At 42.4% G+C, this 17,937-nt stretch overlaps 1 protein-coding gene across 2 annotated transcripts; it reads right to left on the reverse strand.

Annotated features, from left to right (window-relative positions):
- Positions 1-1,318: 1,318 nt before the first annotated feature.
- On the reverse strand, positions 1,319-8,780 carry KLHL31 (kelch like family member 31). Of its 2 annotated transcripts, none has more exons than XM_075497279.1 (3): positions 8,590-8,780; positions 5,086-6,259; positions 1,319-3,094 (listed from the first exon to the last, which is right to left on the reverse strand). In XM_075497279.1, exons 2-3 carry the CDS (start codon positions 6,255-6,257, stop codon positions 2,362-2,364), a joined length of 1,905 nt encoding a protein of 634 aa, XP_075353394.1. In that variant the 5' UTR covers positions 6,258-6,259; positions 8,590-8,780; the 3' UTR covers positions 1,319-2,361. The 2 variants fall into 2 exon arrangements, with proteins under 2 accessions (XP_075353394.1, XP_075353393.1); XM_075497278.1 differs by having other exon boundaries at positions 5,086-6,289.
- Positions 8,781-17,937: the final 9,157 nt, after the last annotated feature.

Below are 17,937 nucleotides of genomic sequence, written 5' to 3' on the forward strand. Positions count from 1 at the left end.
GAAAAGAGAAATTCTGCTCTCATCCACGAGAATGCTTTTGGTGACTGGAATGAGCAAGAACAGCATTTTCACATTTAAAACAAGGTAATCTTACTCTGTTACACAATTCCATGTTTTGTTCTGTGACTGTGGGTTTGAATTATTATTCATTTGAATTAAACAGGACAAAGGATAACTGTATGCTAATTAAATTAATCAAACCTATATGACAGTGCTACTTTGATCAAAAGCCATTGCAACGTAGTATATTCTAATAACATGCAGCACTCAAAAATAGAATTTGGGATTTAAAATTGTGTAGTCAGGATGCAGACACAAACTCTAATTAGGAAACAGGACCGAATACCATGGAGTTCAATCCCAACTGACAGAGTGAATTACTTCATCTCTAATACTGTGTCAAGCTCATGCGGATGCTCAATATGTAGCTGCAACAAAGCTACAAAGAGCAGAGCATAAGTCCTAAAAATGCTTGCCTCAACAATATCTGCACTTACAGACAATTTTGTCATGTTCGCCTTTTGCAAATGAGATAAAAATCTGGATGCCTTGTAAACATTGCTAAGAACATGCCTTCTCATTGGCACTGGAGCCTGGAGGTGTTAATGATAATCTGAGGAAACTGCATGTGAAGCCTCTATGAATTGGTTAAAGCAACTGAACTTCTACCCTTTTTGGTTATATTAAATAATTTTACTTCCTTGTATTGCTTCTTTCCTTCCCCAAGAGAAGGGTGTAGACATTTTGTGCTGACAGTAGTCCTTTGGTATCAAATTCTCAGGGGACATTATGGGTTGCATATCCCTTTGGCTACGGGAATAGGATTAGGTTCCATGCTTAATTCCCCCACTACACACTGAAATTAGGAAGAAAAGTTCTTGGAAAGTAATCTAAGTTAAGCAAAGACTTCACTTTACCCATTGGGAAAATGTCACAGATTTCAACAGGCACAGCATTAGTCTAGCCTTTGGAAAAACGTGAATAAAAGCTCCATAAATAGGGCTGTAATGAAGGCTTCAAAAGGAGATACATAATGGTATGCCCAGGAAAAGGTTACTTTGACTGATGTTGTGCCTACACCTGGTAAGAAAGGTGTTAAGGTATCTCTTTGGTACTATTAAGGAAAGTCTCTTTGATTTCACCCAGCTTTCCCATGATTCACCATTTTCCACACGTATACTCTACTCTTAAAGGCAGATCCTGCAGTCTTTATTCCGTCTTCGTTCCTCACTCAACTGGGAAGTTGTCAGAATAATACTGAGTAGGAGGGACCCTCTGTGCATCTCCGCTATTAGACACCATTAGCCCTTGGTGCCTCCTGGCAAGAACTCAGCTTCCAGATTTTGGCCCTGCTGCGGCAGCTCCTAGCTCCTTGCATTGGTGAGGACCTTCTTGAACAAGAAGATAACCTGGACATACATTCCTACACAGATGGGAAGAGTAGGAACAGGAGGAGACATACTGACTGGCCTTCATGTCTTCCACAGGAGAGTCTCCCTGGTGTGAAGAGGAAGATGGGGTGGTGGTCTGCTCCTTGGTGTACACATGGAGGTCAGGAGAGAAACCTGGCACCCAAGGCAGCCCTCGGGGCTGGCCCATAACACTTACAGGAGCTAAGGTATTTTGTGGATTCCGGTCTTGAAAGCCATGTTACAGCATTAGATCTGAGAATTAAAGGGTTTCATGGCAGAAGATAGGGATCTCTTAGGAACTTCTGAAGGAGAAAATGTTTTGAGGAATTCTGAAGGAGAAAATGTTTTGAGGAATTTTCTGTGAATACCACTGCCCCAGAAGAAAAGTATGCACATGCTATGTGCTATATTTTTTGGGGTTTGTTTTTTTTTCCCTTCTGTTTGTCAAAATAGAAAATGCTTAGAAAAGAACAGAACTGATCAATGTTATGATGACATAGCACATTTCTGATGTATGTTGAGATTTATTACTAGCAATATTTGACTGTCATTTTGGGTTCTGAAAGCATTTAAAACTCTATTAAAAAAGCCTCACAACAATCTTCTGAAGCAAGTTTGTCTCTATTTTACAGGTAAGGAAACCAAGGCACAAAGAAAGTAAATGATTTGCCACAAGTAGTACAGTAAGTCAGTGGCAAAGTCAGGAAGAGAATGAAATTCTGCAGTTATGGGTTAACTCTCTCTTCCTGCTAAGAAAATTCATCTTATCCCTAATATGCTGTTTCACGCCCCCTGAACTGAAGATCATGAAAACTGGCCAATTTGCACTGTTAGAACTTTTGCAAAGCCAATGATTTTTTTTCCATATAAGCACACAAATGCTACTTAAAGGGTTAATTGTACTGCTGTGCTGGTAAACATTTTTACTTATTGCTGGTTAGACCCGTATTTAAATACTGACTGGGACAGAAGAGACTGAGCTGGCCCTGGACTCCCTTGTCTTGGTGTTGGGCATGGATATCGTACAACAGGATACGCCCACAGTGGCCTCAGGCAGCTCATCTTCCTCTGTCCATTCGTTGAGATCTGGGTTATAGCACTGAATGCACTTCTTATATTTTTTCTCTATTTCATTCCAGCCACCCACTAAGTAAATCTTCCCGTTAAGGGTGGAGGCACCAGCCGTACTAACTCCGGTTTGAAGCGGTGCCACGTAACTCCATTGCCCTGTGTAAGGACTGTAACACTCCACGGGGAGAACGTCGACCCTTTCGGCTCGCCCCCCCAGCTGAGACCCACCCATGACATAGACCCTCTCCAGAAGGGACACTGCGCAGTGCCACCCCCTTGGGGTGCTGAGGCTGGCCTTATCCTGCCAGCTATCTTTGCTGGGGTCGTACATGCACACCGAGCGAGAGTAAGCGTTATTAATGTAACCTCCTGTGACCAGGATCCGACCATCCACCACTGCACTGGCGTGGCAGCACCTGGGCACCTCCAGGGCTGCCTTCATCTGCCACTGATTAGTTGCAGGCACGTAGCATTCAACCGAGGAGAGGCACCCCTCAGAGTTGCGACCACCCACTGCAAAAAGGAGGCCATTGAACACATTCAGGCTAAAGTGGGTGCGCCGCTGATTCATGTTTGCCAGGTGAATCCAGGTGTTGAAACGAGGATCATATCTGAAAGTATTAAAAAAAGAGGGTAACTGTCTCACATACTGCTCTGCTGAATTCCACAGTCCTGTCTCTGTCCCACTACTGCTGCAGCTGCGGGGTTGCTAAAATTTTAGTTATTTATTTAGCCCATCAGAAGTCAATGGAATGAAACCGGTATTCCTGGTTAAAATTCCAAATAAATTCAGTTTTTGATTGGAGAAAAAATGTGTTTGTATCATTCAAACCTGGTATTATTTCAATAAAGTAAATCTGACCCTTTTCTGTAATTTGATTTTGTACAATGACCTCATTAGAATATTGGGAAGAGATACTTTCAAAATACAATAGAAATTTTAGAAATTTACAATTTACACCTACAGCAAAGATGTCAAAATTTACTCAAAGAGTTTTAAAAAATGTTAGGTGGTGATTTATACTTCCATCTTTTTAGTACTTTCTAAATGGTAAGTATTCTTTCCATTAAGTAAGAGTAAGAATTACGTGGTAAGAACATCTTTGCTTCCGAACACCATACCTATCTGCTTACTCCATGCTTACCACCTTCCTAACACCATACCTATCCCTAAAACCATGCTTACTCTATGGAGTAAGAATTATGTGGAAAGAATATCTTTGCTTCTTAACACCATACCTATCTGAAATAACATTCTCTGTCCTTGACATTTAAATGAGCAATTCTGAAATAGGAAATAGCAAATTATGACTCCTGAAGGAGTTGAGTGAGGTACATGAGTAGGTCCATACATTTCTCCTGTTGCATGCTGTGGCGACCAGAGAATCACATGAGAAAAAGACTATGGGAAAGTAAATAATAGTTAGCTGTCATACTGCATTGTCATCTGCAGCTCTGAAAGCAAGCCCACAGACATACTGATGTGACTTGACATGCTCGAAGTTAATGGCAGAACAGGGAGCAGAACCCATTCAGCTGTGGACCACGAGGATTCCCCCACCTCCTCCCCACCACCAAGGTGTGCACCGAGAACACAGCTCCTTGTGAGAATGTGAGACATAGCTTAAAGCAGAAGGTTGCAAGAGCAACAGCATAATCTCCTTTTTGTGAGATATTTTTCTGACAAAGTAGCTTACACAATAAAAATGATCTAGAGAAGGTTCCTTATTCATTAACTTTGCATGTTGGTTGATGTCTTCAAAAGTTATCTGAATGTTCCTTCTGGGAGCAGGAAAGGAAGCATTGGTAGGACTGTGGCTGTGTATTGCCATTGCATGTCCATAGTCTGTTAGCAGATAAAAAGCTGAGTTGTCTCACCTCCAGCCTTTGCTTCAAGCTATTGTGTGCTGTCAGCTTTTAGGCTGAACTATTTAAAAACTAGTATCATCCATCTGACTACTGCATGTTAGCCTTCTGACCTTGCTATCACCAGTGCAGTCCTTGGATGACTATACATAGGAACTGTAGTATTTCATAAGTGAGGTATTGTTTGGAGTACATTGTAGAAGAGAAATATAGCCTTCGAGAGACAATGACATTGTTTCTAAACTCTTGATAAGCAAAAAAGCTAAAGGATATGAAATGCAGTATAAAAGCTATTGAAAATATGGCAGATCGTGCATAGAAAGTCAAGATTATAATACCTGAAAGGTGTTTTTCAGAACTTTCTGTGAGGCTTCAGAAGCTCTTGAAATTTAAAAAGTCTCACCATGTCTGATTTGGTGCATTTTAATGGTACCCTAGAGCATACCGGAACTTCCTATTTAAGTTCCTATTTATTTCCTCCACTTGGAGTAAGTTGTCTGGGTTTTCCTCACTTCTCATTGTGCATGTGTAACCATGGTGAAGTTTTTGCATAACTTCAGATGCATATTTCTGTTCATTCAAACTTTAATATAGAATAGCATCCATACCTCCCCAATCCTGTCCTCTTTCTATTTATCCGAGCGGTTCATGCTGTATGTCACAAACCAGCTTGGCCTATCTACCTGCATTGTGTGGAATCAATCTCTCCATCCCTTTTAAATAAATAATCAGTTACCTGCAGAAATTGCTGACTGCATGCTTGGCTTGGTTCCTGGCATCATTCTGGTCTTCCCCACCGGCCACATACAGAAATCCATCCATCACTGTCACACATTGATTGAAACTTTTAGCAGGCATTTCACTCAGCTTCTTCCATCCATTTTCAGGATCTCTGTATAAGATGTCTCTGCTAAGAGACTTTTCTGTTAGAGCAGGGCGTCCCCCAACAGTAACTAAGACTCTGAAACCTCCACGGATCCTCGTTCTTCTGGACTGCAGTGTATTCTGGTGGTAGGGAAGCAAATGATAGTTCATGGCATCCACGAGGAGCTTATGGCAGTCTGCATCTTGCATCATTCTTGGCACGGTTTGAACATAATTGACAAGGTCTTGGGCTGAGATGGTACCAAAACGGATGTTACCTAAGAGATCGGCAGCAAACTTTACTCTTTTTTGGTCAAATTCCAGCCATTTTATTGCAATCTGGAATGCAACAATTTCAGAAGGCAACTGCAAGTCATCATCTGCAAGAAGTTCATTAATCTGATCAAAAGTAAGTTTTAAGAACTGATCTGTTTCTGAAAATTCAATGAAGTTGTCTCTAATAAATTTGTGTGCTGCTTCCTTGGTTGTTTTTAGTCCGTATGTTTCTGCAATATTGGCAACGTACATACAATTCTCAACACTGATTTCTTGGATTAGAAAATCACAGCACATCTTTACAAGGGTATGAATCTGTAGATAAATTGCTGTGGAAATAATACTACCTATTGTATAAAGAGAGAGAGTAAGTTTTCCAGTGTAAGCATAGGTGATAACAGTAGCTAGACCCAATGGGGATACATCATTGAGGTCTACTCTTTGAGTGGATGGATCTTTCTTTAAGATGTTGTGAAAGTAGTCACTGCTTGAAGCCATCACCACCTTATGAACACTGAAGGATTTGGTTTTGGTACTGATAGTCAAGTCACAAAGAAAATTTTCTTGTCTCATTCTGCTTAGACCTTCCAAGAGATTTGGGCTATATAATGGGTCGGAAACTTCAGATGAGATGCAGCTGAAACCATTTCCTCCATCCAAGAGTCCATTCAAGCCATTTAGTTTACTGAGGGGGCCATCTTCCACAATGATAGTCATTTCATTGATATCTGCTTTGTTCTTCTTCACATTCTTCTTCTTAGGGGCCATGACTGCAATGAAATATTACAGCCAAGAGCTTGCTAAAAATAAAATTAAAACATTTAGAGCTACACTGCAGTTGTGAAATGTAATGGTGGAGAGATTATGCAACAAATCTAACCTTTGTCAATACATATAAATGCCGCAAAACCAGAACAGACAGGATAATCTATCTTCCCAAGAACTATTACACTGTCCTAGATGGTAGTGTGGCTGCTTATTAATAACAATGGATACTCAAATTGTGAAGAATACACCTACAACACCTAAAAATAATTCCTTTTTATTAATAACAAGGTCATAAAAATAGCATTCCCCTATTGTCACCACATCCAAAGAGTTAAATTCTCTTCCTAAACATTAAATGAGTTTGCCAGAGTGCAAAATTTTGTAAATATACATTTAAATCAGCCAGACTCTAGATATGAGTTCATTAGTCTGAAGCATAGGAAAGATATGGCCCCCCAGTTTTGTTCATCCTTGCTCCAGGGCTAGTACAGACTTACAGGCGAGTTCAGAATTTGACCAGGAAATATTAAGAGTGGGAGAAATTCTTTAAAAAAAAAAGCAACATAAGACATAAAGACAAAGTGAATTTTAGTATGATGTCATGTTGATTTTAGATTTAGTATCTGCTCCAAATTGTTTCCAGGTTTTTGTAACTTTTGATTTTCTAGACTGATGATACTCTATTTCCCATGTCAGATTCACAAATACGTTCTACTCGTAGCACACTTTGCTTGCCTTTCAATATCAGTAATTTGAAATGTATAATCCTACATTTAGGATTTTGTCTAACTTTTATTTGAGAAAAATGTCATGCAAACACTAGCAGGACATGTTATTTTAAACAAGTTCTTTATGTGTGAAAGTTAATAATTACTCACATAGAGTTATGTTAGAACAGATATTTGAATTAGACTTATCAACTCTAGGCAAGTTCCAGCTCTTGCTGAAATGAAGAGCCAAGTTTTTGTCAAGTGCAATGTGAGACGGCCCTACGTAATTTTCAAAGGAGCTACTTCAAATAAATATATGTATATGCAAATAATACCTTGAAAGCACTGATCTTCAATAACACAGTTAAAACAGAATTGCTGAGATCAGCATTCAAATATATTAAATTATAGCATTTATCTTCAATATATCCATTGATTTAAAAACAATTGACACCAGCTAATTTTCTCTGTGATCCTTGCGCTCATTCATGAGGAAATGCTACCTAACAATAAAACCAATGACTGGATTACTTTAAGTAACTTAATAAAAAACTCCAGTAATATTTCAATCTAAAACCTCAGCACATCAATTTTACCTTAAGCGCACAGCACGTAACCAAACGGTAATTTAATTTTAGAAAGGAATGGTTGCTGCCTGTGAGCACCAGGATTTTTTTTGCTGCTACTGCGGGGTGACGACCATGTGCAGAGCAGGCGAGGGAGAAGGCCATGTGTGCCGAAAGTGTCAGTGTCAGCCCGCGCTGACGTGAGCCGCGATCCCCGAAATGTCGGTGTGCCAGCGCGGGGGTCAGCTGCTGCCTGGCTCCCCCCGCTCCGGCTGCATTCCCGGAGCTGCATCTGTTGAGACCTATCAGAGTCACCTCCCAGAATAGCAACCTCCCAGCAGCTTGCCATTTTAAGACAGGTTCCATCAAAGGTATAGCCGGTGTTTTAGTATACTCTGGTTGTTTAACACAACTTTTTTGCAAAACAACTATGCTATCCCACACGTCATGTATATTTGCTGACAGAGAGTAAAAGTGAAATGAAACTCTCAGATGTTTTTGTATGTTATCCACATAGCTATAGCTTTGCATATTAATAGCCACAGCTTTAGAGCTGGCAAGGGCATATTCTTTTGGCAGTCATATTGGTGGTTCTAAATATTTTTAAAGACCTGTAACTTAAAATTTTAATGCTTGCAGCACTTCATGTTTATTGCCTCACTGCGTCATTGCAGAGCTCATTTAAATCCGTGACATTTTAAGCTCTCTGTTCAAAAATGTCCACTCTCTAATGTTTTTTCCTGAAAAATGCTTTTCCATCAGCAGAAATGCCACCAGCTAGTTTAGTGTATAAGTGCATAAGTGACAGGACATGCAAAACCAGTGAAACAAATCAAACGATCCTATAATAAATCCAAGTTTCTGAACTTCGAAAACCCTGGATGATTTGGTTTTCTATAGCCGTTTGCTTTCACCTAATTTATTTTAGCTTAAGAACAACTCATGCCAAAGAACACTTGGGATCCCAAAACAATGCATTCTAACAAACCACCTTCCCCCCTCCTTTAAAATGCTACTTCTAACCACTACCAAAGCGAGGAGTTAAAAACCCCTTACCCTCCTCAGAAAAATGGTGTCCCAGAGCTGTCCAAGAAGCTGTCAGTGAAAATGCCTCTTCCTTGGAAAAATGAGAAGACAAAAAGAGAGGAAAGGTGGCAAAAGAGAGAGAGAAAGATCAGAGGCCACTTGGTAAGTCCCAGCTTGTGGTTTCCAGTGTGACGCTTTGCTGTCACAGCGAGCAAAAGAGACCGGAGCCTGCGCTCGGGTGCTCTTTAAAATGACCCCTCCTCTCCGTGCCTCGCTCCCTGCCTCTGCCCAGCCACGGGAACTCAGCTTCCCCAGGCTGCCTGGCCTCTGGAAACCAGGGGGACAAGCCTGGACCCTGCAAGTGCACAGGTACAAGGGAAGAAAGGGAGGGGAAGGTGAAGATGGTAGGTAGATCCACAGCAGGTAATAATTGTCCCAGGTAAGTGTAGGGTGGACCACTGGGTTCCCCACCTCAAGGCTGGGTGCCTGGGCAAAAGCCAGCATGCTCAGGGAGGGGAACAGGTTTAGATTCAACATAAGGAAGATATTTTTTACAATGAGGGTGGTGAGACGCTAGAACAGGTTGCCCAGACACGCTGTGGATGCCCCATCCCTGGAAGTGTTCAAGGTCAGGGTGGATGGGGCTTTGAGCAACCTGATCTAGTGAAAGATGTCCCATGGCAGGGGGGTTGGACTGGATGATCTTTGAAGGTCCCTTCCAACCCAAACCATTCTGTGATTCATAGATTCATGGAACGGTTTGGGTTATTCACAGAATGGTTTGGGTTAACATTCATAGATTATTCTATGATCTAAAATAACCAGCAGGAAACGCCAAGGAAAAGCTGGCACTTTAGTTCCACTTTCTTAGGACTTTGGTGCTTAACTCTGGCAGAGAGAAGGAGACCGCCTGATGGGGATTCATCGCCATGTCCTATTTCTTGGAGTTAGGTCGCTGCTTCCGTAAAGACTTGCCTCGGCTTTCAAGGATACTGGTTCACATCCCCTGATACATTTACAGAGAGATGTGAACTTTGATACTCTGTCTCACAAGAAGGTATCCTAACTTGTGGGTTATACCATACACCAGAATAGTTTACCTCCACCTCTTGCCAGTCAACCTCAGGAATAATATAAAGCCAAACCTCCACATCCCAAGGGAATTTCATCCCATGGGAGAGATAAAAGAGGTGTGAGTGACTGCATGGGAAAGGAAGGATATTGGGGGAAGTGGAAGTCAGAGAAAGGGAAGATTTTTCTCTTGGCTGTACTTTGTGTAATGCTTCATCTGGTAGATTTATTCGGTCGCCTCCAGGCTCGGATGGGCTATTACAACTACTGCTGCAAAATAACACCTGTCATTTTGAACAAAGGGGCATCGCTGTGCTAGTGGAGTTACAAAAATTTACAAGATAAAAATGAAAACACAAAATAGGGAATGAGAGGCGATCAAACATGTGAAATCAGAGTGAAGGAGAGGGACGTAAAGCCAAGCCCTCCCAACAGCAAGAAGGTAACCAGCTTCCCTTATGAAAAAGAGGGCCACAGCTATGAAAAATTAAGAATGAAGCCTTATTTTAAGACATGTTTTAGGAACTTCTACTTAGTATGCTATGTATTTTTTTCCTCATGTGTAAAGTGCCTCAATTATACAACTCAGTATAACATCAATTTAATATGTAATTAAATAGGATGATGTCTATCATCATCTTAAAACATCTCAATATATTTTAATTTACCAGTTCAATCTAATTATAAAATTCCTTACATGGACAATTATCCTTAACTTTTTTTGAAGCTTTGCCTTAACAGGATCAGCTGTAATGATTTTTACTCAAAGAATATATTCCCCACTGTGCTTCATGAGTTTTAAGAATTTGTAAAAATTAGTTTTTATAGATAGAACAGGCATATTTCTAAAACAAGACTCCCGAACATACACATACTAGTGAATGTGAGTTACTCAGTGTTCCCTTTTCCAACAACTCATGCCCAGACTTTTATCAATTTTTATAATTTTAAGATGTCCTAAAAAGCCAACACTTTTCAGAGAAAGAATATCTTTTTTTTCTTTTGTTATTTTTCAGTTAGGTGTTTTTTTTTTTAATAAAGGGGACACTTCTTCTCCAGAATGAATACACTATCATGATCTGTAGAAAATAAAAGATTATTCTAATTTTCATACTATATCTTTAAAATCTACTAGCACATTGTAAAATAAATTTAAGTCTTATTCAGTCTCTACAAATGTGTTTCCAACATCCTTATATGATTCAGTGTTGGAAAAAACCACACAAACAACAATGGGGAAATACCCCCACTGAAAATACAAAACTAATTTCTAATTTCCAGAAAACACTGAACATGCTTTGAGCTGTGCCGTATAGAGATAACCGTCTTGTGGGGCATGCCTCAACATCTCAATGTACTAACACTGACGCAATCAAACATCTCCCATAGTTCTGGAACTCTGGTTGTACATTAGGGCAAAAAACACAAAACCTTTAGTCACTTGGTCTTCAAGATCAGAGGACAACTGATAGCATACTTGGCTAATATGCGGCATGCAAGCTGGTCTTGGAACTAGTCATTCTCTTTTTCCATTAATTTGCACACAACAAAGTCTTTTAAAAAACAAACAGTACCAGGATTAGCTGCAAATCATGATACATTCTTTAAAATCAAACTTTGATTTAGTATGTTTTTGAATTTTCAGATATTCTTAACATTGTTTCCTTTATATCTTGAAAACAACCTGTTGTCTTTCTGATTCTTTCCTTTGCAATGGCATAGAAATTAATTACTATAAAATATTTTGATATTGATTGAAGTCCTTGCAATCAAGTTACGAATTATCTTCCCAGTTAAAAGAGAGGGTAGTACATTTTTTGGCAATATCTTAAGCTGTATCCTTTTAGGTATGAGTGAATCTTGGGGAAAAAATATTTAATTTGTTCCATAATCAACTGGTCTATGTGAGCGACTAAGGCCAATACTATCGATCCATGCAGCAGTAGCAGGTCATGTAGTAATGCTTTAACATTTTTAGGGGGAAAAAAGCACAAACATTTCAAGAGATTTGTTCTTCGCCCAATAAACAAGAATAATGGTTATTATTTGCTCCACATGCATAAGCCAGAATCAGCAACAGGGAAAGTTCTTGTATCAGCAAAGACAGGCCTTAAGGCAATTCTAACCATCTTTTCTAATCCATGCACAACCATTACTGCACTCTTTCTGGAAAATGCAAAGCCTTTTCTTTGAAGTCAGCATGCTTTGATTTGTTGGTGGAATGCGAGCGTCCCAGCCATGGCCACATGGAGATCTACCTTGGTCAATTAAAGATGTTAACAAAACTCAGGCTCAGCTTTAGATCGTGACTGCTTTGTTTGCTCTGAGGCCTTTGTGTATACCTAGCCAAATACTATGCACCCTCAAAGCCCATATTTAGTTCACTATGATAAATAGTTATGAAAAATCTCTTTAAATGCATTAATCTGAATGTATTGAGTAATCACGCCTTTAGGAAGGCTGAAGCTCCTTATGCAGATTGGAGATACTGTGAAAGCATATTGAATTTCCATGGGAACTGCAGTCTTTTCAATAAAAAGATGGAAAAGAAATGGGTTTTCTTTTTAAGCTGCTGAATAAACGTACAAACTACTACTGTTGAGGATCAAATGTACAGGCCTTGATTTCACAGAAGGTGGCTTTGAGGAACTGTGTTCAGCAAGACACCCAACCCCAGGTGGGTCACTCAGACCTCCCCCTTGAGGCTGACCCCCCCAGGACTCGATCAGTCGCTCCCAGTTCATTGCCTAATTTTGCCCAGCCAAGCCTCTCACATCAGTCCACCCCCTGAAACTCTCACCTAGCTCTTCTCCTTAGATCATACAAAGCCTATTTCTCTTTCTGGTTTCACTCTTTCCTCAGAAACTCACCAAGCACTGGCAGTAGGGCATGGAGAGGACCCTAGGATGAGATGAGTTTGCAAGCCTGGGAGCGGAGCTGATGGCACAACACAGCTCTCGATCATGTAGTGACAGAGCAATTACTGGAGCTACATTTTTGTGTGTGGCAACCCCACTTCTTCCTAACAGGAGTCCCGCATCGATGCCAAACAAACAAATCCTCATAAGAATCAGCGTTGGCTGGCAGTTTTGAAGGACCAAGTAAACTTGGAATTCTTTCCTCTGCCAGTTATGAGGCAATATGAGAAATGCTGCAGTTAGGTCTCGGCTAGAAACATTTTTCTTGTTCTAGGGAAGTTTTTGAGATTTTAAACGTTTTCTTCTTCACTGGCATGAAATCATGATCTTTCAGAATAAGTGGGCAGAAATGCAGCAAAGAGATTTTCCTCATCCCAGAAAACCAGTAACTTTATAATTAAGGCTTTCAAACAACGTATGGGAAATGCAGCTTCAATCACATAATCCATATGACAATGTAAGCCTCAACTTCCCTACTCAAAGACAACTTTAACCATAATGCTGGTGTGGGCTGAATCTCTTCCAAGGCTACTTCTGCATGAATGCCACTTTGTAGAAGTAATTTCATACCATTAGGGACAGAAAAATAAAGAAAGAGTAACTAGTTGCAGATGGCTGATTTTAAGGTAGGGTTGATGAATTCTCTACACACTGTGAAGATGAGTTAATTACTTCTATAAAATAAAAAGATGAGCATGGGAACTGGAGAGCCAGTCTGCAACAGGGACCTGGATTTGGTTTTTCCATATCCAACCTGAGCGCTCTACCTACTGCATTGCCCTACCAGCTCCTTTGGTTTCTCTATTGATAGATTTGCTATACACTGTGCCTGGCTGTAATAAGATCTATTTTGCAAGAGTAGTAACCCTAACATGCAAATACCAGACTTCGTATTTGTATCCTCTGTAATTCAGACTGGATACACTCTTTTTAACACTTCCCCCAAACACTGCTTTATAGAGTGAAAGGTGTTCTATATATCTATTTTAATTATATCTACATTAGCTTCCAAGGAACTACTGCAAACCCATAGATTTTTTTACGAGGGACTCATTCAGCTTGGAGTGTTTCAAGCACGCACTCAGCCCCAGCAAGCTCCATGGCACAGATCCTGTTTCAGCTATGCAGTTCACGCAGCACCGAAGACCGATTCCCTGTCCTACGTTTTTTATGACCTTAGGTAAACCACAGAGGAGCCAAGCTGAAAGTTGCAGGCCCCAAAAGTGCTCTGTCCCCCTCAAAAAAAAAAAAAAAAAAAAAAAGCATTAGCCATCAGGCTGTAAATAAGGCAGGACAGCAAGAAAAGGATGCCTTCTTCAGCCTGAGCGCTGCCTTCACCTGCAGGTTAGGACTGCAGTAGGGTGCCTGTGGGCACCAGTCACGTCTTGTCTTCATGGGCTTGGCCTCGCTACCCCTACGCGTGCTGTTGTGCTTAACGTTGTGCTAAGCAGCCTTACAGCCACGCACGGGCAATAGAAACGCCACAGACCTTATAATTACCTCCAGGTAACCCAACAAGTTTGCAAGAGCAAGTGCAAATGACTGTGATGCTAACGGTGTCCCACCTACCACCTGGAGCACCCCGGGGCAGAGACCTCTCACGGCTTGTCCCAAGGCTGGCACGGCTGTACCGACGGACCGACCTTGCTGCTCTTGCAGGGTAGGAGTACCTGCCATGGCTTCTCAGGGCAGGCTGCTGGTGTCCCCCCCCCCCCCCCATGGGCTTACTTCAATTACAGCTGTGCTTCTTCAGTACCACACTGTGTTTAAAGCTGGGAGGCAGACAAAGAAAACCATGTAGTCTTTATTATTGCAGATAGTTTGGTAGCAACCAACCAGGTCAGCTGCAGCTATCAGCAAACAGCCCGGGACGGAAAAGCCGCTTTGGGTCGGGCCCTGTCGGCTGCGCCTGCCTTCACGGGACAGGAGAGCAGAGCTCAGGCCCGCGCCTGGGACGCGGCTGCCTGCACCGCCTGTCAGCTGGGCCCCGGCGTGGTTCAGGCCCTGCCCATCGACTCCCTCCATGAAACCCCCGGGAAAAGCTCAGACGTAGGCGTGAGGCGGCACGGCGAGGGGCAGAGAGCCTGAGGGGCGACCGCTGGCCCCGGCGGGGACGGGGCGAGGCGCGGCCACCGGCCCGCGCCCCTGAGGCACGGCCTGGCCCAGCCGGGCCCGGCCACGGCGCCGCCTATAGCGCGGCGGGCGCTGCTACAAGAGTGGCGAGCGGGGGCTGAGCGGCCCGGGCGGGGCAGGGCGAGGAGGGGCAGCCGGGTTCGGTGCCATGGCGGAGGGGCGGAGCGCTGCGCGGAGGGTGCTGGAGCTGAAGGAGCGGCTCGCCTGCGCGCAGGAGCCCGAGGAGGTATCGGCTCCGGGGCCGAGCTGGCTCCAGCGGAGCAAGGCGGGGGTCCGCTCGGGGCGTCAGGAGGCTGCCCCGGTCTCTTAACGTATATTACATATGTTTACGTGTACATGTGTAACGCAGCAGCCGTGCGAGTGACGTTGGGTGTGGCGGTGCCTCTGGCGGGCGAAGCCCCGTGTGGGGCCGGCTGAGCCCGCTGGCCTTCGCCGCGCTGAGGAGATCCGGGCCCGCGCTGCCCCCCTCCCGCTGTGCCCCCTCGGCGTTGGCTGCCGGCCCTGCCGGGCAGGGAGAGGGGCGTTGGGCCGCCGAGGGGGAACCTGCGTGTCAGACTCCGGCCCTGGGTCTCCATTTTGTTTCCCTCCCTTGATACGACCGGGAGGGGTTGAAGGTCAGGTAGTGGTCAGGTCATGCGTGGTTATTTCCCGGGTGGGTAAGGGATAAAGCTTTCTGTGGGTGACCAAGAGGCCCTGCGTGCAGTCAGGTGAGGAGGAGAAGGGCAATCAAAACTCAGTGTCATGTCATTACATATAACACGTAGTGCTGGTTATGTGATGTCTTGTCAGTGTGGCCGGAAGATCAAAACACAGCAGCTGGGGTGCTAATTTCTATGTTCATAAGAGCTTTTCTCCGTGAAATAGGTGTTTGTGCTTTGTTCTAACGGCACACAGCAAGAGGAGTGGGAGCTGTCACACCCTGCATTGTTATTCCTGGTGCAAGACAAAGCTGCTCTTATCTCTGAAAGAAATTAAACAACCCCTGTAGGGTAGCGGGGCTGCTCAGTAGCTGCAAGGACTAGATAAGGAATGCTTGAAGCAAGCAAGCATCAGTGGGGAGATGGATCGGAGCAGCCTACGGAAGCTGCGCTTGACACTCTCGAGGTATCAGAGGCAGACGGGGAGATAAGCACAGGCTCCAGGGCGGAGGGGGGAAGAAGACACCCTCCGCTCTCTGAGTGGCGGCCTGGACCCTGAAGGAAATGGAAGCAAAGCAGTATGTGCCAAATCGGCCTCAGTGTTTTACGAAGTAATAAATCACATTTGACTGAAGAAGGTGTATTCAGAAAGGTGGGGGGTTTTTTGGAGCATTGAATTCAGTTTGAAAGTACAGAACGCATTTGCCAGGACAGATTTCAAAGATATTAAAACTTGATACTGGAAGTATTTGGAGGCAGAGGGCGGCAGTAAAATTTAATCTGCATTGTATTTGGTAGTTAATGAACTTGAAAAGCTTAGTTATTAATCATATCTACTGTGTGCGTGTATGCATATATAGGACATTTCTTAGCCAATAAGGGTTTATCTTCCTGAATGCCAGCGCTGTAGGCTATATCTCTCCAAAATGCAAATATCTGTGCAGGTGCTTCTTCAGATGTTTTAATTTGCAGTTCAATGAACCTAAAACTTCTTGTGCTACAGAAGTGATCAGATATTATAGTCTTTGAATTTTTTAATACTTGGGGTTGGTGTTGATATGCTATTCTGAACAAGAGATTGAAAGGGAAAAGAAATAAACAATTCTAGAGGTAATTAATTTTTAAGTGATCCCAAAACAGTAAGTTTCAAAACACATTCAACTCAAGTGAAAAATGTGAATAGCCCTGGCAGATTTGGCTTTGTTAAGGGAGGAGATGCACAGGTTTTATGTGGCATGACTGCAAGCAGGTGCTGCATAAAATGGGACTAATGGTGGTGCTGCAGCACTTCTGCTGTCCCTGGTAAAACTGTGTCTAGTGAATTAGAAGTATTTACGGATAACAGTGGCTAAGGAGTGGTAAGGGAAGTGAGAAACTGATAGCTGTAAATTGTCAGTCATAAAATGCACTGCTAATGAAAGGTAAATCTAGTATTAGAAAATATGTGGTTATGTTTAAAGGCAAAGAGGAAAGTTTTGGGTATGTGTGGAAAGAGTAATAAATCAATATTACAGATATGTATGTAGGTAAGTGTTGGTGTTGTCAAATATTTCTGTTCCATACTTGAGAATAATATTTGTCTTGGCACTTTTTAATAATTGCTAAATACTTTCTGATCTGATAGTAACCAGGGAAGATGTAGAACATTGATTGTTCATGTCAAAAGCTTCTTAATGTGCGAGGTTTGATAGCTACCCTGGTGAGTTTTCAGAGACTTGACCAAAGAATGAACAGAACTAATGATTTAGGTATTGAATGATGCTCAAGGTACTAGGGAAGTTCAGCAGGACAGGAAAAAAACCCAACTGTGCTATTGTTTATACAGGTAAATGAAATGGTCTTCATTGACATTAATCATGAAGGAATGTGTTGAGCAGCTGCATGATGTTGCATATGAGATGTAATTGGTGTAGAATTAAAGGATGGTGCCATGATCCATGCCACTCGATGAGACTTTATGTAGATATGTACTGCCAAATTTATCTCAAATTATATTCAGCTGACAGTAACTGTCATAAATATATGCAAGTCTCTTAAGGCATTTGACTTGCTTCTGTATGATGCTGATTACAGTAGCAATGTTATGGACCTGATGCAATACATAAAATGGATTTCAATTGCACTCACCAAAAATAAGTGCCAGACCTCATCAGAAAACAATGGTGTTTTGTGGCTTTGGTTGTAGGTTTGTGGTGGCTTTTTTTGGGGGTGGGAGGTGATTATGCATCTGTTCTTGACATGATGCTGCTCAAATCTTTCTTAATTTAGAAGACAGCAAGCATTGTAGGGAAATAGTATGAATACTAAAGTAATTTGTGTCAAATGCAGAGAGACTCTTCTAGAAACCAACTTTGATTATGTGTTAGGCCACATTCATTTGGGCAACACGCATTTTGACACGGCTCAGTGGAAAGTCACAGCTGGGAGCTGTGAATATAGGTCACTCAGGATAGGAGACTGTATTTTGGAAAGCATTGACTCAGAAAATGATTTGGGGCTCTGATGTATTGCTGGTTGAGCATGAAATTGCAGTACAATGCAGTGGCTTATGGAATAAATGCTATCTTTGGGTAGCTTAGCAGAGTTATATTATTACCGGTATATGGTATTAGAGGGAC

The sequence above is a fragment of the Mycteria americana genome, chromosome 3, assembly GCF_035582795.1.
Source record: "Mycteria americana isolate JAX WOST 10 ecotype Jacksonville Zoo and Gardens chromosome 3, USCA_MyAme_1.0, whole genome shotgun sequence".
Classification (NCBI taxonomy): Eukaryota; Metazoa; Chordata; class Aves; order Ciconiiformes; family Ciconiidae; genus Mycteria; species Mycteria americana.